The 24750-nt window shown below is 40.1% G+C and overlaps 1 protein-coding gene across 5 annotated transcripts in view; it reads right to left on the bottom strand.

The window, feature by feature from the left end:
• Positions 1 to 23675, bottom strand: part of SCAF8 (SR-related CTD associated factor 8) — a 104184-nt gene extending 80509 nt beyond the window's left edge. For 4 of the 5 annotated variants that reach the window (XR_012830900.1, XM_075706729.1, XM_075706728.1 and 1 more), the window contains exon 1: positions 23630 to 23675. Coding sequence is in view for 4 of the 5 variants with exons in the window: in XM_075706729.1 (XP_075562844.1) it covers positions 23630 to 23659 (30 nt within the window). In the remaining variant the exon portion in view is untranslated. Of the gene's footprint in view, positions 1 to 243; positions 277 to 23629 lie in introns of those variants that run through there. The other variant, XM_075706731.1, reaches the window with a different exon arrangement.
• Between the last annotated feature and the right edge of the window lie 1075 nt (positions 23676 to 24750).

Raw genomic sequence — 24750 nt, 5'->3', positions numbered from 1 at the left:
CAGGTGAAGTTACAAAGGAAATACATACAGTATGTAAATACGGTAGTTCTCTTTAAGTTTTTCTTTCTAGGGCAAAAAATTTAATATACTTGACTACCTTTATGGAAGCATAATAAATGCTTAACGAAATACTTACTACATTCATCATCATATGCCTGCTGAATCAAATATTTTTATTTTCCATGAAACAAAAAAAATCCAGCTCAGTGAGAAAGAGCATGTAGCAATTTTGCCACTTAAAACATCAGATTTGGAAAAAGTATAGACTTCCTCCATTCACTGCATTAACTCAGAGAAACAATATATGAGAAGTATTACAAATGCTTAAGCAAAAATCCAGCTGGGTTCTCAATTTTAACACGGCTTTGTAACTTCATTAATATCTAACCACCAAAACAGCCACGGTACACGAGTAGAATCATAGAATAGTTTGGCTTGGAAGGGACCTTTAAAGGTCATCTAGTCCAACCCCCCTGCAATGAGCAGGGATATCTTCAACTACATCAGGTTGCTCAGAGCCCCATCCAACCTGACCTTGAATGTTTCCAGGGACATCTCTGCGCATCTACCACCTCTCTGGGCAACCTGTTCCAGTGTTTCACCACCCTCATTGTAAAAAATGTCTTCCTTGTATCTAGTCTCAATCTACCCTCTTTTAGTTTAAAACCATTACCCCTTGTCCTACTGCAACAGGCCTTGCTAAAGATTGTCCCCATCCTTCCTACAGGCCCCCTTTAAGTACTGGAAGGCCGCAATCTGGTCTCCTCACAACCTTCTCTTCTCCAGGCTGAACAACCACGGAGTTTTGCAACAATTTTCTCCCAGGATGCAGTAATAACTCTATTAATACTTTTTACTTGTACATACTTCTCCTAGCAGAAGCAATCCAGCATGACATATATCCATCAGAAGTTTGCTACATAGTGAGAACCATACATTAACCAACTTCACAGGTATGACTGATAAGTGGTAATTGGAAACAACTCCTTCCACACTGAGTCAGGACTCCATCATTCAAGGCTATTTACTTGCTGTGAAAACCTCTGATTATTCACAATATATGGCTTTGAAAAAAATGCTGCTCTTTTCTCTTTCAACCCTAGGTGTTAACAAAGGACTGTCTGGTATTTGCTGCTTTCATACATAAAAAGACCAGCTACAAAATGCCAAACCAGTTTTAAGTATATTCTTGACTTACATTGTATTTTTGTTTACAACACACATGTTTAGAAGCACATTAGCTCAAAAATAGAGCCCTGATAATCGGAATGACCATTCATAGACAATTTTTTCTTTCATTCCTGAAGACAGGAAGAATTGGAGTTTTTCCATAAAATGGTCGTTGAAACAAAGCCAAAAGACCCCTCCCCTCCTACACGCCCTGAGCAATGCAATATACTGAACTAGATTAATAAAGATATTACCAGTATCTTTAACTTCCTAAGATTTATTCAACTTTTAGCAAACTGCTAGCTCAGAAAAAATAATTCAGAATTGTTTACATTCAACAAAGTAAAATGCAACAGTAAACAGGATCACACAGTAGAAAGGATTAGACAATCTTAAATATAGGTCATGCTCCCCAAGTTGCTTATAACAACTTATCGCTCTGAAGCTAACATGCAGATATTCTTCAGTCATATTTGAGTTTCCAAGAGACAAGGATTTCTTCTTCCTGCAAACATGAGATGCTTTTTTCTATCCTTTCCTGTCAAAACCAGTTTTAACTAAAACTTTGCATAGCTGTCAAAAGACAAACTGGAAAAAAAAAAAAAAAAATCAGTTTGTCCAAGCATAAGTATCAGAGTCTGCTCAGCTTGAAAGGGTTTCCATTAAAACAGTGAAATTATAAACAGTTCACAGCTAGACATCCACTTTTAAAACAACTGTTACTACTTCTCACTAATGCTAATTGCATATTCTGAATTACTTACATGCTTCTTTTACAACAAAAAGCAATACACTTCTAGAATTCAAATATATAAACACTCTTCACCACCACGAGGGAAAGGGAAAAAAGAGGCAGAAAAATCAAGAGCCTCCAATCAGTTTCTTCTCTGTTTTATACTCATAGTTCAGTGCTCAACTTTGAGTTACTCACAGGTGATTGACCAGACTGTGGGTCACTCATCCTGGCTACTGGCTTGGCTGGATGATGTGCAACTACAGCTAAACTACTTCTGGGCCACTACAGTGCCAGAAACATTTTGCTTACATTCAGGCAGTGCCTTAGCCTTAGCAGAGTCAGTTTGGTTATTCCTGGTCAGCAATCTCAAAGCCCAAAATACTAGTAAAAGCAATTCACAGGTATGTGAGTAAATGTGAAATCAGCCTAGATTCAAGAAGCCACCTTGCCAATCTGAAACCAGTCCAGAAGAGATAGGAACAGTAGCTCCTTCACCTATGACATACACAGCTATGAGGAGGCAGAACTGCTGACTCACGTAGATATGCTAGAACCACACCCGACCAGTCCATCAGCTCTGAAATGATCACGAAAAAAAAAGGGGATGGGGCAGTTCAAAGTATCAAGAAAGCTACACCACAGTGCTGGGAAACATGGAAGAGTTGCAAACAACTGATCCTGAAGCACCAGCTGTGTGCAGTCAGGTATCTTAGTACCACACATCTGGAATATGCCAAAAACCAACAGGATAATATGGGTTGTTGCTAGCATCCCATTACTTTATTCCAGGTAGCAGAGAGCCAAATTTAGCATTAAATGTAAGGACAGAAAATCCAAGCTAGAAAAAGAAAAAACGAACCAAAAGAAACAGCAAAATTAAGAACATACTTCTGTAGAGATAGGCTTTTTGAACAACGGATTGTTCCAGGTTTTAACAGTCATTTAAAGGAAAACACAAATCCCAAATTTAGTACCTGGAAGAAGCCAAGGAAAAAAACATGTTTCTGAATTATTTTTTCCTTAATTATCTTTAAGCAGCTTTTAATTTCCTATAAATACATTTTGTTTTGAAAAGTACATTCACTTGGAAAACTGGTGATTTACGTCTGTCAGTGCATGGCAGAAGTCCGAATCAGCAGCATTTGTACATGGGACAAGGTGAGGGCTCAGTGTCAAGTACCTACTTGCAATTTTGCAACATTTAATGCAACATTTGCTTTTTGCTTTTGAAAAAATTAAGTTTTGCTTACAAAACTAAGAAATGTCACATTTCTTAAAACTTCTTAACTCAATCTTTTTTTTAGTATTAAACTAGAACTTAACTACATAAAACATAGACATCCCCAGTATAGTTTAATCCAAATGAAAGAGGGCCAACTTTCCTGTTGGCCCCCCCCACTTTTCTGAATACAGATATCCTAACATGCACATCTTCCTGAATACCTACTGACAGCACACGTGTTCTTCGCTCTATCTTCAGCAAATTCATACATTACACATTTATTAATAGTCAGCCAGGAATCTCTCTCTACTTAAAATCATAAAATGCCTTGGGCCCAAAGGGACCTTTAAAGATCACCTAGTTCCAATGCCCCTGTCATGGGCAAGGACATCTTTCACCAGATGAGGTTGCTTAAAGCCCCATCCAACCTGACCTTGAACACTTCCAGGGAGGGGGCATCCACAGTTTCTCTGGGCAACCTGTTCCAGTGTCTCACCACCCTCATTGTAAAGAATTTCTTCCTTACACCTAACGTAAACCTACACCCTTTTAGTTTAGAACTGTTACCCCTTGTCCTATCGCAACAGGCCCTGGTAAAAAGTCTCCATCTTTCTTATAAGCCCCTTTTAAGTACTGAAAGGCCGCAATAAGGTCTCCCTGAAGCCTTCTCTTCTCCAGGCTGAACAACCCCAACTCTCTCAGCCTTTCTTCATAGGAGACACACTCCAGCCCTCTGGTCATTTTTCTGGCTCTCCTCTGGACCGGGTCCAAGAAGTCCATGTCTTTCTTGTGCTGGGGACCCCAGAACTGGATGCGGTATCCAGGTGGGGTCTCACAAGAGCAGAATACAGGGGAAGAATCACCTCCCTCGACCTGCTGGCCACGCTTCTTTTTATGCAGCCCACGATACGAGTGGATTTCTGGGCTGCAAGCACGCATTGCCGGCTCATGTCTGATTTTTCATCTACCAACATGCCCAAGTCCTTCTCCTCAGGGCTGCTCTCAATCCATTCATACCTCAGCCTGTACTGATGCTGGTGATTGCCCTGACCCAGGTGCAGGAGCACCTCACACTCAGCCTCGTTGAACTTCATGCAGTTCATGTGGACCCTCTCCTCAAGCTTGTCAAGGTCCCTCTGGATGGCACCCCTTCCCTCAAGCATATGAACTGCACCTCTCAGCTTGGTGCCATCTGCAAACTTGTTGAGGGCACACTCTATCCCACTGTCTGTGTCAATAAAGATATTAAACAGTATTGGTCCCAGTATGGACCCCTACAGGACACCAGTTGTTACTGATCTCCATTTGGGCATTGAGCCATCGACAGCAACTCTTTGGATGCTGCCATCCAGCCAACTCCTTATCCATTGAATAGTCCATCCACCAAACCCATTTTCTCTACTGCTAAGCAAGACTTGGTTGCCTCTCTAGTAATTAAAACTTTGGTTTTTCATCTAGCATAGATGATTTTTAAGACAGTAGCTGTTTAAAGAAATCGGATATTCTTCAAATCTAGTTAAAGCAAAATAACTGCAATTTATTCAGCATTATAAAATATGAAAGAGTTAAAAATATGTATTATTTTTGTTTTTAAAACTTGTGCTTATATTCTGGCTCATTTTTTCCTGTATGCCCCTTTGCACAAATGCTTAGCCAAAACAATTTGCTATAATTATTTCCTGATCATGCTTTTGTAAAGCATTCATGCTCACTGGCAGAAGATAACTGCTTGCCCTCACATAAAAGAAGCCTTTAAACAAACTAGGAAAAAAATTGCAACATGGGTAAATAATAAAGTCAGGGAAACTATCTGAAGTAAAATGATGTATTTCAGAAAATCAGAAGTGGTATCCAAAAGGGGAGGGGGAAAAGAAAATTGACCATAAGCTCTAACAGGTAATGTACATGTAAAAAATACAGCAATCAAGTTTGAGAAACAAACAGGAAAAAGCATAACAATAAGCCCTTTTCAGAAGAGAGAAGGAATAGCAGATCTATTAGAGTGCTCCTCCAGGGCCAGAACACAATCAGCACATAAAGAAGGACTCATAGAAGATAAAGCCCTACAGAAAAAGAACCCTCCCCTTCTCTTTTCAGATCTACACACTGAGGAAAAAAACTGTGGAGACTTCTCATACCAAAATCCTCCTCAAATGTGTTTATAAGAAGGTAAAGAACAAGCTCACAGTGTGAAAAATAATGAAGTGCTAGAACAGAACTCAAGAATTAAAGACCTACGAGCTGTGATTCGTGAATTCTCACTTGAAACAGTCTCAATCTTGTAGCTCTAAAAGACAGGAAAAGCGACATGAATTTCTGATCAGGGTTCAAGGGGAGAAGTAGGAAACAACAGATCAGTTAGGTTCAATGTTTGTACCAGAAAAATTTGTATAAATTACTCAAAAGCAAAGAATTAGTGGGCACACAGACAATTGCATGCAGTTATTGTAAAGAATAGCCGCATCTCACTTTATTGTCCTTCTCTGAAAGACTCAGTGAGCACACCAAGAAATCACTGCTATAGTCCACCTGGACTACCAAAAGACATTTACCAAAGATATCTCACAAAGGGCTCCAAAGAAACTAAGCTCTCCTAAACAGGCCCCTGCATGACAAACAACCTGACCAATTACTCCTTAAAGATAGCCAGGAAATAATTTGAATGAACAGTCATTTTGTTTATAGTAGAGAGAAGTCCAGATAGAGTCCCACTTATGCTAGGGACTGACTATGCCTGTGCCATCACATATATCCTGGATAGGACAAAGACAGGCTATCAAAAACTGCAGCAGAACATCAGTGACACTAACGAGTAATAAAAAGGCAGACAAATTAAGCATGAGTACACATGAAGTAGTGGACACTGGCTTTGAAGCTGACTATTGCCATTCAGGAACGGGATCTGCTGATACATGAGACATTTCTCGACCCAACAGTAAACCAGAAAAATCTCAGCAGTAAATGCAGCAAACAGACTTCTAGAACCACAACTGTACTAACCTACGGGGCACTCTCAACCTCTCAGTACTTCTGGAATTTCTGCCCTTCCCTCTAATCTCCAAGGCTGGCATGAAATCATTAGGGATAACAAAAACTATGGAGAAGCTTTTAAGTGGAGAACAAAGGTGGCTAGGACTCTTCAGCCTGCAAACAAGATTACCAAGGGGATGGCAGATGTCACTACAATCTGAGTAGTGGAGATCAACTGGGAAGGATGGGACTGGAGGAGCGCACCAAATGAGATGAGCTGGGAGCAAGTGAGAGCCAGGCTGGCGGATGTGGCTCCAGATTGCCCGACATGTTTTTTCTCACCCTGGGAGAGCAGCTCCGGTGTGTCTCAGAGGGACCTGACTCACTCCTGAACTGTTGTCACCAACTTGCTAAGTCTGTGCCCAGATACCATAATGGAACACACCCACTCTTTTAAATAACTGTATAAAATACAGTTAGCTATCTGTATGCTAGTCTAAAACACAGCTCTCAGTTTAAAAGAACTGATTCAAACAAAGTTTGAGCCTTATAACATCAGGCAGCTACATTTTTTCTACAACAGAAATACAGTTCATTTAAGAGGGTCGGAAGTGAAATGCTGTAATCTTCAAGTGACAAGCAAAACCGGGAGAAGTTTCAGAGGTTTTGAAGGGCACTAGTCACATTTACAATACAAGCTGGAAGAAGAAAGCAACGGAGCAGACACACAAACCATTATGCAAACTTGAAAAAAACATGCTTTACAGCTGAGCTACCATGATTCTGTGAATTATGAAGACAATCTGCCTAATTCCATTCACTAGCCATTTACTTGCTTTTCTGGATAAACATCAGCTCATATGAAACACCTGCCCAAAAACTCATCGGTATGTCTTTAAGTATCTGATCATTGTTGATAGATATCTGACCACCAACGAAACATGTTTTCTCTAGTTATTTTTGTAAGTTCACAGTTGGAAGGACTTGCATAGTGAAAGTATTTGCATCATTTCTTATGTGAAAAAACAGTAAGTACAGAAACTTGCTGTTGAAATCTGAAGCACTGCTGTAGCGAGCACCACAGTTCAGAGTCTCTTTTTAAAATGTACTCTAAGAGAATAAAAATTTCTCTCCAAACACTGCACATCTATCAGCAGTTGATGATATACATATATATATAAAAATCCAATTCAAAACCCACCTCATATACAGTTGGATCAATTTATTTTTCCCATTCATTTAGTAACTGATTTTGCACCAGCAACTAAAAAGAATATGCTAATCTAAACAAAACAAATATTAATCTCCCAGCTATCTTAATATCTAAGGGGGAGAAACAGTCTCCTGATACTTGCCCAAAGAGCACTGCTGCAAAGAGCTGTGTATTCACCCAGGAGTCATTCTGACATAAAGGCTCTCCTGAGCAAAGTCACCACAACACAAATAGAACATTTGGGAGAATGCTGCTTCAGTAAGACCAACTGACTTGAATAAATGAGAGGTTAAACCCTGATAAAAAACCTATACAAATCCATTATAAAATTATACAAAGCTTTGTTTTGTACTGTCCATTCTTAACTATGGCACATCACTCAGAAAACAAAAGGTGAGACATTCCCTCTCTAAAGGTAGATGGCATTATCACACAAAATTAACTGAGTGCCAGAAAGAAACTGCATGTCTGATACTAAAGAAAACAGAACCAATGAATTCCAAAGAACGCAAATGTTAAGAAGGAACAAAGACTAAACTTCTACAGAATTTGATGTGGGGGGCGGGGAGGGAAGTCTAACACAATCAGAGACAAGTCACGAGGAGTCTGACTGTACTGGTAAGAGAAACCATTTCCAAACTGTTGGCTCAGTTTTTGAAAAAACCAAGTGTTAAATAATCAAGTTAGAAAGAACATTAAAGGTAGGCTTTCCATATGACCTTTTGGGAGTAATTTTATTTTCCTCTGTGAGAGAAAGCATAGCAAAAGTAAAGAGAATACTTTCAAGTTACTGTAAAAAGTGCCAGTGATTTTTCAACTCAGCACACTTAATAGTAGTACACATTTGATTGCACTGTCAATGAAAATTTAATGTTCTATCAGTTTATTCTAGAAAGCTGTGGCAAGACTCTGAACTGCCTATCTCAAGTATTCTATATGACTGAACATGCTCAGCTCCAAACACATTGCAAACAATACCGGAAACTGCAAAATACAAATGAACATTAATCTTCCCCACCCATTTATAGCTAAAGAAAACACCAGATCAATTTGCTGTGAATTTCTGTCTGAGGAAGTTGTTTTACTGCTTTGCTGTATGGTGATTCCATCCAGCCATGCCCTACACAAATCACCATTTTGATAATTAGGTGGGGGACAATCAATAAACCTTTGATAGAAGTATGCATGTTTGATTGAACACTGAATATAAATCACAGGAAATCCTGAAAGGGAAGGCTTGAATCTGAATGGCACTTCAGGGAAAAAGTGAGTCCACAAAGATACATTTATCACCAAATCCTAATGTCTCAATGAAAGCAATTCCCAGGGTAATGATCTTGCAAAGTAAGAATCAGATGCCAACCAAATGGCCATGTAATCATCTACCACCTTGAGACAGATAGCACTGAAAATCTTCAAAATGTTCAAAGTTTTACAGATGGGTTTTTGTTCTGGTTTTATAAGACTATCTCTAAATCTGTTTTGTTACTGTCTGAATTGTAAAAATAAATTTTGCTCTAAGTTCTTATCCTAACACAACTGTACAGAAATGTAACAGAGACACACAGAGTGTCAAACCTGCATCACATCTCCAAAACTATCAGTAATTCTTCCCCATATCTCTTTAGTAGGGTGGAACTGTTAACCAATTCACCTTGAAATCACACCTCAAAAAATTTCCCTATCCAACTGTGTTTCGCTCCTCCAACTCTCTGGCCTTGTATCAAACCAAAACATTCAGTAGCATGACTTACTGCCATAGGAAGGTGAAAAAACCCAGTGTGGTAGCTTATATTGTTAACCAAATCTATTGCTTAACAGGAACATTAAGTTCGAAAATTCTCAGTGGAGGACTTGAGACACAGAGACTCAGGTACTCTTGTGGGATCCTGACTCATGCCCATTCCATGGTGAGAGGAAGACCCTCTCACCATATAAATATCAAATACGCCAGGTTCCTTTTCCAGTTCCTCCAGAATCTCGTGAAATTGCATATACACTCCCTTTTTTATTTGCCCTCCAAATCTCCTCAAATTGCATATATACTCCCTTTTATATTTGCCCTTTACATCCAAAGCCTCACCAAGTCTTGGGATGTTCTTGTCAAACTTCACCCAGCCCTAGTCAGCTTGGCCATTTCAAGTGCCAGGAAAAGCAGGAAGATTTGACAGCAGAGACCTCGCAACTGTTTCAAGCTTCCTGTCTCATCATGCCTCTGGGCTGAGCATCACCAAGGAGCACCCGCTCCTACTTGGACCCCACCAAGAAGTGATGGTTGCTATCGGGACTGCCTTTCTCTGGTCCCTCTCTGGTTCCCTCTTTTTAAATTGTTTTTATTCTTAACACCTTTCTACCTTCTCGTAATAATTTATTTTTACCTCCTCTTTTTTTCTCTTCTTTTTTTTCCTCCTTACCTCTCCTCCTTTTCTTTCAGCTAGGGCATGGTAGAAAATGTGTTATTTACTATGCATACCACTAGGTCAGAGAAAACTAATAGAAACAGCATTCAATACTTGATGTTTACATAAGGTAATATACAGTTGCCCTTTTAGTGATACCTTCTCTACATATTAGCCACCAGCAACACACAGCTCAGTGACTCCTGATCAGCACCAACTGATCTTTTTCATAAAATCTCTGAATTCCCTCCACACAGGGAATTAAAGTTTGTTTATTTTTAATACATGTAAATCTTTAGCGTGCCCAACATCTTTTGGCAAAGGCACATAGTTTAATCAAAACCTGTGCAAAGAAACGCCTTTTTCTTGATTTGAACCCCTGCTCATCAGTGACACTGGGTTTACCTAGCTTCTACAGACCACTATCTCATCACTTTCCAGTCATCTTTGTTCTAGACCAAAAAGAGTATTAATATTTAGTAATTTCTCATACAGACCTGTTCCATTCCTTTGACTGTCCTTTCTGTCCTTCTCTGTACATGCAGTTCTGCCAGCATGGCCCTGTGAGGTGCTAACTAGACTGCACATGGCATAAGATAAAGATGTAATGGCAGTAATGTAATGTAATGTGATCTCTATTTCTTTCCTGTTTTCCAGGATTCTGATTGCTATTTTGACTACTGAACTTTGAACAGGCATTTTGATTTCAGTTGCAAGTTCTGTATTAATTACCAAATGATATAATTTCAGTGCCCATCACTGAGTACATGAAACAAGGGTTGCCTTTTTCATACTATCTCCCCAGCCTGCATTACCACATTTCACTTGATGAAATTGCAGAGTGCCATCTAACAGTCAGTAAAGCAATGTCCTTCCGCAATCCTTCATGGCTAGCCCTTCAGTATGAACATCCTGAATAACTTAATACTGTCAACAAACTTTTTTGCCTCATTATTCTACCCGCTTCCCACAGCTCTTATGAATACATTGAAATGCAAGGATTCCCAGCACAAACCCACGTTAAGATTCCACTACGAAAAAAGACAATTTATTTCTATACATTAACTTGTCCCCCATCTCCCCTTTTAGCGGTCATCTGTCAATGTAAGGATGCATTCTCCATGGCAATTCAAGTTCTTTTCAAACTTTTGAGGATGGATCTTCTCAACTACTTTTTTGGAAATCCAAGTAACATCACCCAGTTCTTCCCTGTCCATGTGCTTGCTAATTCTCTCAAAAGAACTCTCATACATACATGACATGTTACTTACTTTCATAAAAGTCACACCAATTCTTCCTCATTTTATGATATTCACCTGTGTATTGTTTCAAACAAATTTAAATTCTGCTACTTCTAATCACTTACAATTGAGATATCTTTTATGTTCTTACGTTCATTTTAGAAAAAAAAAAAGCCATAAGACTCAGGTTTTAGTATCATATCCTAAAACAAGTATTTTTTCCATACCACCCTCTCCACTGCAGTCAACCAATTATGTGGAAATAGATGGGAAATTGTCCTCACTGGGATTTTCCATGCATTTGTTGGACAATAGAAAAAGGCTCATTTCCTCAAGCATCTCCTTCAGAAGTAACAGGTTTCAAATGCAACAAGTTACACAGATTTACTACATAAATGTACATTTAAGTGTCATATCCAAGAAAGGACTGGGCTGGCAAATAAAGCCAATTATAGTCACAATTTTGTGACACAACAATGTCATGATTTGTGCAGCAAAAATCAATGGTGTTGAGAGCTAAGAAACTACGTAAAAGGCAATATCCCAGTGTACATAAAAGTTAGGCTTAACAGCATTATTTATACTCTCTTTCCCCAACATAATTTTAAATAAACTACGTCCTATTTCCAAACTTTGGGGAAAAAAACATGGGCTTGCTCAAAGATTTAACAAGCTATATAAATTACACGTTGGGAACAGGGGAAAGGCAAAAGGTCAGGCTGATGCTATAGATAAAGCATTGAATTTTTTATCTGTATTTTTTCTTTAATTTTGTTAAGAAAAGTAGTCTTCAGGAAAAGGATTACTGAAAGTCTGAGAGATCATCAGCATATTTCAAATTTTGATTGTTCAGTAATGCAAACAGTATTTTCATCATTACAACTGTAATTCGAAAAGTGCTTAAAAAGTTAATTCTATTGTAAATATCTGTAAAAAGTTAATTGTATTGTAAACAGCTCTAATTTACAAGGCAATATAGTACACAACGTTAAGCTATGGTCTAAAGTTTCTCAAGTGAAGATGAGGCAGCATGGACACGAACCACATCCTCTGTGGATGGTCAGCTGCTTACAGAGCAAGTTATTGCATCTCCGTGGAAGGCAATAGCATACTACACTTCTACAAAGTCCCGTGCTTAATTCCAAGATCTTTCACCACTCTTATTCAACAGGCAAGCAAGCCAGACAGCCATTTTCCTACCAAAATTCTGAGTAAAAATCAGAACAAAGTATTAACTTTATTAATACAGCTTCATAAGTAATATATCCTTTTTCATACCTCTGGCCACATCTTACAAAGGCAAGAGAAGAGTGGCTAGGAAATAATTTTTCATATAAGACTAATTTTGCCACTACAAGGCTTGAAAGCTATGAACACCCCTGGTCTCCTATGATCCAAAGGAAGAGATATTCAGATAGATGAATATCTGTTACACTGTTACAGCAACTAAGGGAATAAACATTTTGATACTGATACTGTAGGACTCAGACCAATCTCTAAGTATGAGATTATGACCAGAAGCGGTGTCAGGGATATCAATCACACATATCTCTACTGAAACATTTTTACAGTTTTCTCTGGCTGCTAGCAGAACACAACACTAACCAGATATTGTATATAACAATAAATGTCTGCAATTTCCATGTGCAAAAGACAAAATAAATACTCAGAAGTCAAGCCTAACACATATTACCTTAACAAATTAGGTTAATTTCTTTCACATTTCAATAGCATTAAAATAAATCAAATCCAATTGTATATACAGAAATAGTCACTGAATTGCTTACCAAATATTTATATCACCACACTGCAAACAACAAGAGTATTGTCAGTCATTGCTTTAAAAAAAGGATAGAATCAACAAATTTCTATTATGTTGCATTTTACACACTCTCCTGAAATTTAATCTCTAGGAAAAGTTACTTAAATTACACGAGCCCATCTCTCAGTGAACAGGATTCTTCCTTGATGCTGACTAGGGCCTACCAGTGAGAACTGTTAGTTAAACCCAATCAGCACCTTGTTGCTCCCTGCACTGCACAGAAATGTTAAAATATACACCAAAGATGTGTATGTAGGATGACCAGAATGGCAGATGCTCAATTCTGCATAAAGTATTTCAGTTTGGAGGGAAAAAATTGGAAAGTTCTTTTCTTCCAGTAGCCAATCAAGACAATACGAGTTGCCAAAATCCAACATTAAAAAAAAAGCACAGGAGAGGGTTGCAACTCAACAGCAGCTATCTTAATAAACTGTTTTCAAACACTTAAAGTGCATGACACGTGGTTTAAATTAACAAACATAAAATAACAGTCAATATGCTTGATATTCCAGTGTGTGTCTTCCTTTTACTGTTGCACTTAATTGATTTATAAAATATTTAAAAGCAACCGAGAACACTCATTAAAAGCTTACTCTCTACACGTCAGTTGTATTGTACACCACTCTTCACGTATGTTTATGTTTAAAGAGGACATCTGAATATTCATCCTAACTAAGTGTATAAGCAATTAAGTGAAATAAGATGCAAAGGTAATATGGTAGTCCCTCCAGCCCATCACAGTTCAGAGCATGAAGAAGTCGGGTGTTATCATCACTGCCTTTGCTCAGTCCTTCTCCTACCCCTTTCATTTTGAGGCAACACAATTATGACACTCAAATTTACTGAACCTGAACAATTTGAGATGGAATGACAAAATTCCATTTTAGTTTTCACATATTTGAGCCAAAAGGTGTATTACAGCCTGTTTACAATTTGCTCTAAACCCTCTTCATTACTACTTTCAAAGAAAGCTTCTAAGTTCTGTTGGTACAGCCTGGTCTGTACAAACAGACTATAAACATAAAACTGGAATTTAAAGAAACCACCTGGATTCAGCTCTAGTCTCCTGAATTGCATGCAACTAAGAAACAGATGTTTAGTTCAGAATAGCCCCTAGAACATACTTAATTTGCTCCTAGTCCTTTACAAGAGGTAACATACAACTCCCCTTTTTTCCTTCATAATAACTTACGATGTTTACTGCACGGGAACAAAAAGCTTAGGAAAAAACTAAATGGACCACATAAAATAGCTAGGCAAGATTGAGCACTTTACCAAAGCCCAAACTCCCAACAGCAGAAAGGAAAGACTGATCAAAAAGTCCAGATGACCTTTGAAAGAATATCACATAAAGGAGGAATGTAACAGGGGTATTTCACTTTCTGCAATTATTCTCATTGCTCCTGCCGTATGGCTAATTTCCATCATTAACAATTTATCATGATTTTATAGCTAATTCTAGATCACCAACAGGAAAATCCATCAGCTTCAGGCAAAACATCAGTCTCTGCAGATTTCCAGAGGTGAGCTTGTGGGCTGCCCACCCTGGAGAACTGTCCTTTGTTCTTGTTGCAACGCACTGGTTTGGTAAAGTGTGGCACAGCATGGAGTTAAATGCCTTAGAGAGGTCTAAATACAATCACACCTCTACAATTCTGAGATATGAAATATAGGGACATATTCTAAATGTTATGAAAATCAAAGACTCAACACATTTTCTCTGCCAACTGTTTTTAGGGCTCACAGCAAAAGCTGTCCTGTCTTATTGATTTCAAAATGTTTTCTCTTTAGATATGGTTTCAAATCCCCTGCATTCACAATGAAACTTCATGATTTAATTTTTTTTTAAAATCATGGTTTATAGTGTGTTGGATTTCTCCAATCAATGTATTTGTTATACACATGTTTCTCCTCTCCTGTTAAGTGTTCCGCTTCACATTTCTTAAAATTAAGAAAGCAGTGGCTACTACTGCATATCTGGTACCCAGGCTATTAAGATCAACATGTTATCTGAAGCTGTAACTTAGAGCAGTTTCAGAGAATAACCTATTCCTTTTCATGTGAACCAGCCTTGTTTTGTTAATATGCGTAGGAGATTCGGTATTCTGAAAAACTTCAGTCTGATCAGGTCTTCCCATAGGCTTCCAACAACCCAGTTAATGTACTATAACCTCTTTGGAATTAACTTCTGGAAAATCCAAAGACATTTGTAAGTACAATTATTTCTCTTTACTTAAAACTGCAATCACATCAATATCAAAATGTTAGAATTATATTTTTATCTATTGTACTAATTTCTAAATTATCTGTCAAGAGAGCTCCATAAAGTCATGCCATGGGGCCAAGATTTCTAAACCAGCAGTTTTATAGTGAGCAGCATTCAATTTGCAGTGTTTTGTACTTCTTTAAAGAAAAAAAACGAGCTATAGAATAATAGGGATGGAAAGCAAAGGATGCATGTAATTAATTCTACTTCAGTTTTTGAAAGTAACTAATAAATACTAAAACCAGAAAATCAAAAAAAATCAAGGAAACCCTTATCGCTCAACTCCAAAGGAATATTTGGAAACATTGAACCCTAGGCCAAACAACACAAGAAGATGGATCTTCTGAAATATCTTTCCCCAAAATGCATGCTATTTCAATTATAAATTCCAATTCAAACATGTAAGACAGCTGTTCACTGCCTTGCATAAAACACCTTGTGCAGCTGTCATCAGTATTTATAGAAGAATATTTACTCCAATCTTTCTAAACTAATTTTATAGACAGAACTTCACAATAAACAAGCTCAAGGCTACCAAAACAGGTGCCTTCAATCTCTCAGTTGTTGCTACGCTACACTCTCTTACTGCTCAGCCACCATCCACCCAAACCACCATTCCTTGCTACTACTGCCTCCTGGATCTCAGCTCCGCCCCGCCGCTTTTAAACATCTTCTTCTGTGCCCTTATTGTGACTGGGAACCAGAGCACTCTCTGCCAACCCTCAAAAACCATCAACAGCAAACACACTAACAAAGGTGCCAAGCCTTACTTCCCACATATGTATTTTATTATATTAAACACATGCATTGTATTCCTGAATGTCAAAGCACCAGAAAAATGCCCATCAGCTACCTGCTTCTGTAATGACAAAGCTAGGAGAAAAGACAGCAATCCAGTATTACTCATTTGGAACATTAAAAAAAAAAAAAATTCTCTTACAATCAAAAACTGTACCCAGTAAAACCAGGTAAGCTCTGTAGGCAAACTCTTGAAAAAAGTGGAAAGAAAACAATAAATTGTTGTATATCCATAGTTGCCATTTTTGTACGAATGGTAGCTCACTTGCCAAAAGCATTACAGCACAAAGAGAAGGCTATTACAAGAAATACACATTTACGGGGCGGACAAATCTGACAGAGGGTCATGGTGGCAATGCACTCATTTCCTCTTACTTCCTCCAAATTTTAACAATTCCTTTTAAAATTCTATTTTAAAAAAATGTCATCTTTGGTCAGTACAACTGGCAAGGACAGGTGAAGACAAGAACTAGTACAGCAGTACCTGAAGATCCTCTTTTTCTCTTAAAGAAGACATACCCTACAGTGTAGAAGCAGCTGCTGAATAAGGTTAAGGTTACCCAGCTGACTGCTGCTGCTGTCAGTGCTCCCAGAGAAATACTGCAGAAAAGTAGCTCCAAAGAAGTGAAGAAATGGAAGGAAACAAATGCACATGCAATTCATGAACAGTTCTGATACAGGAACAAGGACTAATACTGTTTATTTAGTTCAAAGCCAAGCTGGCTGAACTCTGGATACACACGTGAACAGACAGTTACGTACCACTGTCCCAGGCCTCACAATGGAGTTACACCAGTGGTTGCTGAGGCCAGGAACACGGGATCTAACCAAGGCTGAATCAGCCACTCGGGATAAATTTCTTGGTACCTGTCTGAAGACAGAATGATGGACCAATTTTACAGACAAGAAAAAAAGTGGGCCTTTTCCTAAGTGAAAAAAATCCTCATGAAAGTAATCAAGTGTCTAGACTGTATTTTAAGACCTGCTTCAGCAAATACTTTTGTTCTGGATTTTTTTTTTCTTTAAAAAAGCCACTTGGATTACTAGATGCCACTTTCACAACTGCCACGGGAAAACAGACTGCTGATGGCAAACTCAAATAAGACTTGTTAAGATAATTTCAAGTAGTCTGCCAAAGACTGTAGCCCCAGGCATGGTCTTAGCAAGTAGGTGAAAATCAAAGGATCTGAAGTCATGAGAGTTCAGAAGTGCATGTTTTAAACTACAAAATGATTCACTGCCCTCTAAATGAGTTGCAAGCAGGATCGATACTTCTAACTATGCAGTTACAACTCAATAGTGTTAGCAGAATCCAGAGATCTACATTACCCTCCCAGGTTCATAGGGATCTAATCTAGACCACAGTTTAAGAAGAAATCTGAACTGCATGTATCGAACGCAGAAAAATAATCAATGTCAATCCTATACCACTTCATGAAAGAAATGAGGTCCTTGAGAGAGAGATGCACAAGAAACCCCCTAACATTTTGGGCCTTTAACACAGCCTTGCATGATCACATCTTTACACGGCCAGAAGTCAAGATTCTGTGGCTGGCAAAAGTCTAAGGTCAGATCAGTCTTTGAAAATGTGATATTAAAACTGTAAATATTTATTCAGCACACATGGAGCCATTTAATCAGGTGAACATCAATTTAATATTTACTGTATCTTGAAGAGAAAAGGGCTTGCTTTCCCTATGCCCTTTTAACAACAAACAAATAGTTGAAAGCCAGCAAAGTTCAACTCTTGCTGGCAACAGAGTGAAATATTTACATTTCACTGATACTGGTCTCCATGTTCCTGACAGCAAAAGGGAAATTAACAAATTCTTACATATTTTGCTGTATCTTAAGGGAATTCATAGTTTGTAAAGATTCAGTGTTTTTTCTCTGAGGACCACTATGGGATTATAAAGCAAAATAAAACTGAAGACCTTTATCACATCCACCCCAGAAGTTAAGAACGAAAAACAGAGACAACTTTTCAGATGTACATGTGTCCACATGCACCCTCAAATAATCACAGAGTTAACTTTTTCTTCTGAAAAATAAGAACAGAGGTAAACTAAAACCTTTCATCTCAATTTGCTACAGCAAAATTTATGAGTATCAGACCATAAATGCGGTAGCAGATAAACAAAAAAGAAAGCTTTAAAGGTATCATAGTTGCAGAATCCTTTAAAACAGCAGAGGATGTGAAAGAAGGTTGCACTTTTTTTTATGACTTGCAAAATAGTAGTGAGAGAGAAGAGGAAACAGATACAAGTTTTCCCATTTTCTCAGCAGCTAGGAAAAAAGCTCTGCAGATGTTTCAGGTGCTTCAGCCAACGTGAAACGTGCAGCAGAATCTAATAAAAATATCTTGCCAGGAAGTAGCTTACATGCCCTTTCACCGTTCCTCATGTAACTGCTAGTATCACTACTTGCACTAATCAAAGCCCTGGCTCCTCATTGCAAAAAGCATCCTTTTTTCCCCTCTCCCCAGCTATTCAGGATCAATCTCTATTTAGCATCTTCATGAGGCATACCATTTAGCTTTTTTTAGCACCAACTGGCATTCTTTCGTGAAAAAGCTGCCTCAGTGACTTAGAATATGCCATTTAAATAAAGTAGCCTAAAAGAGAATATTTACTTTACACTTCTGTACTTTTGTGCACCTATACTCCAATGCTCAGTAATTAAAATGTGGGTTATTTCCAAAGGTCACATTTCTGAAATTGTGGTCGACTGAACTGTTCCTCCCTGCCACTTAAAACATACCTTCTAAAGAAACATCAAGATAAAGGTGACCAACAGACAATGAAGTGCAAATAGAGTATACAGACAACAGCATTGCCAGCAAGTGTTCAGTGACTGTTATGTCCCTACCACCAACAAATTTCAGAAGAACCAGTTAACCCAAAAGTAGCAATGATCGCTTTATGTATCGCTTCTTATCATCTTACATGGCTCTCACAACCATTCTGCACACCAAAAGCTCACTGTGACTCCGCTTTATGATGAACTATGTGAGGAGGACAACAATTTTCATTGTTACTAGTAGCTGAACCCCAGCCTAGCAATGCTGTAGAAGTTTTAATTGTGACTCTCACACCTTAGAAGACATTTAGATTAACAAGAGAAAAGGCATAGGAACCCCCATCACTCTTCCAGCAAATCATAATCACGACCTTAATCTTTCAGCACTTTATGTGCATCCTCATCTTGAAACACTTTAAAATGGAGCATATTCCACATCTCCATGATGACACCGAGTTGTCCATTCAATTCCCTTGTATATTAAAAGATCAGCACCCAATCGTACAGAGAAGAGGAATTAAACTTTTTATACAAAACATACTCAAATGAACACAGCATTTCTCAAAGGAATCGGGAGACACATGAGTTTCTCATTCCTGGGCTTCAAGGGAGAAGCTTTGCCTTATTCTTTTCTCTCTTTTTTTAAAAATACGATTGTCCTTTTCACAATTGCCTCTCCAGTATCATAATATATTGTGTTGCCTGACAAATACAAAAACTGTAATTTTTCCACCACACTTCAGCTCAAATTTGTAGCACTGGATGCTAACAACTATTGTTTGCTAGATTCAACAATGTAAATTCTACAACTAGGCATGTTTTCGGATTTTTTTAAGCTATCAAACTGCCCTAAGCAGGTTTTACCATTGCTAACCTTCTAAATGGCTGTAGTTCAAAACTGCAGGTGCCAGTCTCAGCAACTTATAAAGTACAAGTAATTTTCAATGATTTGACCAAAGTGTGCACAGCTTATGCATGAGATATTTTTGTTTTGTTTTTAAATAAAGAGCATGCAAAAGAACCCAGTAAGGGCAGCACCATAGACAGCAAGACTTAACAAAGTTCATACATGAAGAGAGGTGTGCCTGTATGTGACTAAAGATATTGAGAAACTTGAAATGAATAAAATGCTATGTTTAATTCAACTAGACCAGTGAATTACTATTGCAGTTTTTAAAGAAATAAACATCTAACATGAATTTGCCCTTTAAAACTTAAATAAATGTCCTTTCAAGATTCCTGTTATTCAATACTTAAAGATGCAGTTCACATGGCTAAACAAAGTATTACTTCAAATATCCAGTTTATGTTGTATTTAAAACTAGCAACCTCCATATCCCCTAAAATAAATTCTAGTCCTATGACTATTTACACGTCTGTAAAACTAATTAAATTTATTCTACAGATTCATATTGAAATCAGTTAAAAAAGAATTAAATGTGTTTCAGAATTAAAGCACCCATTGTTTTCCTTTCACACTTGTCTGCATATATTTTTCACATCATAAAGTGAAAAATAATTTGGAATTATAAAGCTTGCCACTGCAAAAAGGACAAGTATTGCATTGCAAGAAAACTCTGGGGAGTATAGCACCCAAAACCAGCTTCAGGTACAATACCTGAAACCAATGTGAGAATGGCTAGATTTGAAGCTGACAGCAAGACTTTACTATATAACAAATACTGAGTTTTAATTATGTAAGCCTGCAATTAAAACATTACCACCTGAGTGCTGGAACTGTGATGCTACACGTGCTTCCCTCTAGTCCATTTCAATTCCTTTTTAACAAAATACATTTTATAGACCATATAAAGAATTTGAAACATTTCAGTCATTTTCTTCTGTCAAGACCTGTTCTTCACTTTGATGTTGTGCTTTTCACAAAAAACTCAGGGCCTGAGCTGAGACCTGGAGGAAAATGATTCTGCAATGGTTAGCCTTCATGATGTCAACTGTAGCAAATGATAAACTGTGTGGTATAAAACATTGCCAATTACCTGAACGGTATACTACGCCAGTTGTATAATATTGTATTTTTCAGTTGCCAAGCAGTTTTAATCAAATAGTAAAGCATCAACCATTACATGAAAACCATTACATGAGCATGTTTTATTTAGGAGTGTGATCATTTCTCATCTTTAAATTTGTCTTTCCCAAGACTTTAAATCTTAGGGCTGATTTTATATATACTATTAGGTACAGCGCTGACAATGCCGCATATCATTGCCAGACATGGAACAGCTTTCTGCAATACCCAGCATTATTTCCAGTAGTCAGAGTTCAAATAAACTTCAGATATTTCTTTCTAATCAAATTAATGACAAGCCTATGTTAATCACATCAATTCTGACTGTCATATAGAATAGCTATAATACAGGATATTGCTCAGCTCACACATGCATTTGGAGTCAGCTGTACTAGCTAGATGGAGAGCTGCCTTTATTTTAGTTTCATTGCAGAATCCAAACACAACTCCTTCCTTTAAAAAACAAATAAACAAAAAGAAAAAAGCCCAACCCCAGAAGTACCCAACCTGCAGACTTAAGTGTTTACATGTATTTAGAATGTTCTTTCTAATATGTCATCTGGATTTCACTGGTAAGTTACATTAACTGTTGCAGAATTATTAACTAAATGCAAACTGTACAAGAGAAAGTATGGTAAAAATTTTTCTACAATTTAGTCTATCCCATCTGCTGCTAAATTTAATTTACATCTGTTTTAAGCCAAAAATCTCTAGAACATAACTCTGACATAATTTCTGGAGCATAACATGACCTTAAAACATAATGTAAACAAAGAAAAGGATTTTTAGACGTGAAATACAAATATTTTGTAAGTTAATCAAAAGCATTTAGGTACAGCGCAAACTACAATCTAGGTATTCATACACTTCAGCTACTTCAAATATTTATTAATCATTTCACAGCTCTAAAATGCACAATGTGTATAGGTCAGTTAGACCAGAGGCAATGATGGAAAGTTAAGTTAAAGTGAAGTTCTGCATTGGGTACAGAGGTGTTAAGAGTGGCTAGCAACAACACTCGGGATTCCCTAAACATAGCAAACGTAGATTTACTTCCAGGCTCAGAGACTTAGTCATAGCATCTTTAAAACCTTCCTATCAGTGTAGCCCAGTATTCAAATACAGAGACACCGGTTAAAACAAAACTGAGAGAGTCATAAAAACAAGTCTATTCATAGATGCTGTCTATTTATATCATAGGAGATAAGTTGGTTAAAATGTCATTGCCTGATCTTCTGCATTTTCTTTTCCGACAACCCAAAGTTTATTGTTTTTCAAGCATTTAGAAGATTTAAGGCATATTCTAAAGCTCTCCTCTTCAATACAGTTCTCGCCTTAAGTCTTCAGTTAATCATTTTAACAGTACTTATACCTGAGTGCTCAGCAAGTCAGCCAGAAGTTGTTTTTCCAATATGAAAGTGAAGACTTTTGCTCCCACCAGCAGATATATAGGAGAAAAAGGTTCTAATCTACTTATGTTCTTCTGTTCTTGTGACTAGCCTCTTCCTTTTCCCCACTTAACAATACAGCACATAGCCAGTCAAAAAATAAAATAGGGGGAAAGGGAGTTTCTAGTATTTTTTTTTTCTAGTGGCCACAGTGTGATTTCTTCCACTTAAGAATTCAAATTGCGTAAAAGTGCAACACCTAGCATTGCACATCAGTTATGGCTGTTAAACTGCTCCTGAGTTATTAGAAAGCACCTGCCCATTTTAAAAACCTATCTTATCGTGGCTTGTAGAAACAACATAGTTGGCACACTGTTCCACTACAAATCAAACTAACATTTTAAAAACCCAAACCAGCACTGTATTACTTAAAATCATTAACATGGTACTACATCCCCACTGAGGGTAGGGAGAGGGCAACACTGAGATCCAATAGGTGAGCAGTCTGTAGAAGTATATATTGTAACCAGAACTGATACTTTCTACGGTTAATATACGTAAATAACTAGGGTTTTTAAGACGTATTTTTTTTAAGACTTTTAAGACTTTTTTTTTTTTTAAGACTTTCCTCTAAAGAAAATACGTATTTATTTCCCTTGCTGTCACATTAACTTCAAAATACAAATGATACAAACTCTAGCAACGAAAAGGAACAAAGCGGAGTTGCTGCAAGAACTATCTTGCAATAAAATAAACATTAACTACCGGCACAAAGGAGAATGCAGATGCCATATCAATACCTGAGCCTGCGAGCGTGTGTTTGTGGGTGCCGTAGCCCGCTGCCAGCACAGTGCTTTGGTGCAGTACCTGAGCTCTGTGCAGCACGCAGGGAATGTCTGCTTCCATCCTGACCACAGCGAGTACACTATTCTCAAGCACGGAGACAAGCCTCCGGGCCTTTGTATTCCCATCCCCAGATTTAAAAAATACCACCACGAGGTGTTAAAGTGCGCACTGGCGGGGTGCGGGCGCGCAGTTAGGCAGCGAAGAGGACGCGGGTGGCAGAAGAGGTGCGGGACGCGGGGAAGAGCGCAGACCCCGCGCCTGGCGAGCCCGGGGACTCCCCCGCCGCCCCGCGCAGCCCCCTCCGGCCGCTGCGTGAAGTTGGCCGGGCATCACCGCACGCCAGGCGCAGGGAAGAGGCCTCCTCCACCCCGGCCTCCTCCCGCTGCCTCCTCTCCCCTCAGCCCGCCGCCAGATCCATTCTTCTCCGTTCGGTCTCCCCCAGCCTCACGGCGGAAGGGGGGGGCGGGGCTCCATTACCCTCTCCCCCCCCCACCCCCCGCTTCCCAGGGACGGCGACAACGGCCCGCTCCCGCCCGACACGGGGGGAAGCCCGCGGGCCCCGGGGCTGCCTGCGGGAGCGCTTCCCCCCCCCGCCGCGCCGAGCCCCCCCCGGTTCCCGCCCCCTCCCCGCGGCGAGGCGCGCGCAGCGGGAGGGGGCAGGGAAGGCGCCGGGCCCCGGGGCCCCGCCCGCTCGCCGACCCCGAGGGGAAGGAGCGGGGAGGGGGTTACACACCTCGCTGTTAAAGGCTTTCACGGCCTCCATGTCGCGGCGGAGGCGGGAGCCGGGCGGCTTCTCTCCGCTGATGGCGGCCGGGCCGGGCCGCGGCCGGGAGGGGGGCTAGTCTCGGTCTGTGTGTGCGTGTGCGCCTCGCTCAGGGGCCGCCGGGCCTCCTGCCCATGGCGGGTGGCGCAGGGGGCGGGCGCGGAGGGACGCGGGCCCCGCTCGTTTCCGTCTCCTCCCGGCAGCGCTCGGCCTCCTCGCCCCGCTTCCCGCCCGGCGGCGCCGACGTCCCCTCCCCCGCTCGGCCGCGCCGGCAGGAGATGGAGGAACAACGCGCGGCGGCTGCGGCGCGGGCGCCAATATGGCGGACACACGGGGGCTCCTCGCAGCGCAGCTCCGAGAGGAGCCGAGAGCGGCGCAGGCGGCTACAGCGCCGCCTGCCGGGCAGCGCCCGCCCGCCGGGCCGCGCCGCGCCACAGAGGCGCTGCCGGGATGGCGGCCCGGCCCGCCCGCCTTCCTCCCTCCCCCTCCTCCTCCTCCTCCGCGCCCGCCCCGGCCCAGCGCCCCCGGGCCGGCGTAAGGCGAAGGGTTGCGGGAACGAGGTGTTAAAACGCCGCGGTGTTTCGTCGCCGCGGCGCAGATCCAGGAGTTGTGGGGACACGGTTCTGGCCACTTCCCGCTGAAGGCCGGATGGCCGGCGGCCGTTTGTCCCCTCACACCTGGCCCGCAGAGCCTCACCTCCCAGCAAGGCCCGCCCGGGAAACCAGGAGCAGCGTGCAGGACTGAAGGAAAACAACAGGGAAAAAGAATCGGCGGGAGAGAGAAAGGCAAAAAAATCGTAATAAAAATCACAAGCAATTAGCAAAGAATATTATTTATCAAGAGGAAAGAAGAAAACCACCGACAGTAATGCAAACCAATCACAAGTCCCAGTGCACTTACTACATGAGTATTATAACTTGACAATCTGACACCAAAAAGGCTCCGAAACCAGCACCAGGCGTTAAGGCATTACTGTTTCATTACCCAGGGCATATCGACAGGTTAAGTTGCTGACAGGGCGCGCTTCCCCTGCGAAGAGCCGTGCTACCCGCGTCCCCTGCCGCCATGCCAGCCCCGCAGAGCGCCTGCCT

This window comes from Pelecanus crispus, chromosome 3 (assembly GCF_030463565.1).
Source record: "Pelecanus crispus isolate bPelCri1 chromosome 3, bPelCri1.pri, whole genome shotgun sequence".
NCBI lineage: Eukaryota > Metazoa > Chordata > Aves > Pelecaniformes > Pelecanidae > Pelecanus > Pelecanus crispus.
Note: the sequence above shows the minus strand (reverse complement) of the source record. Positions and strands in the feature narration are given on the sequence as shown.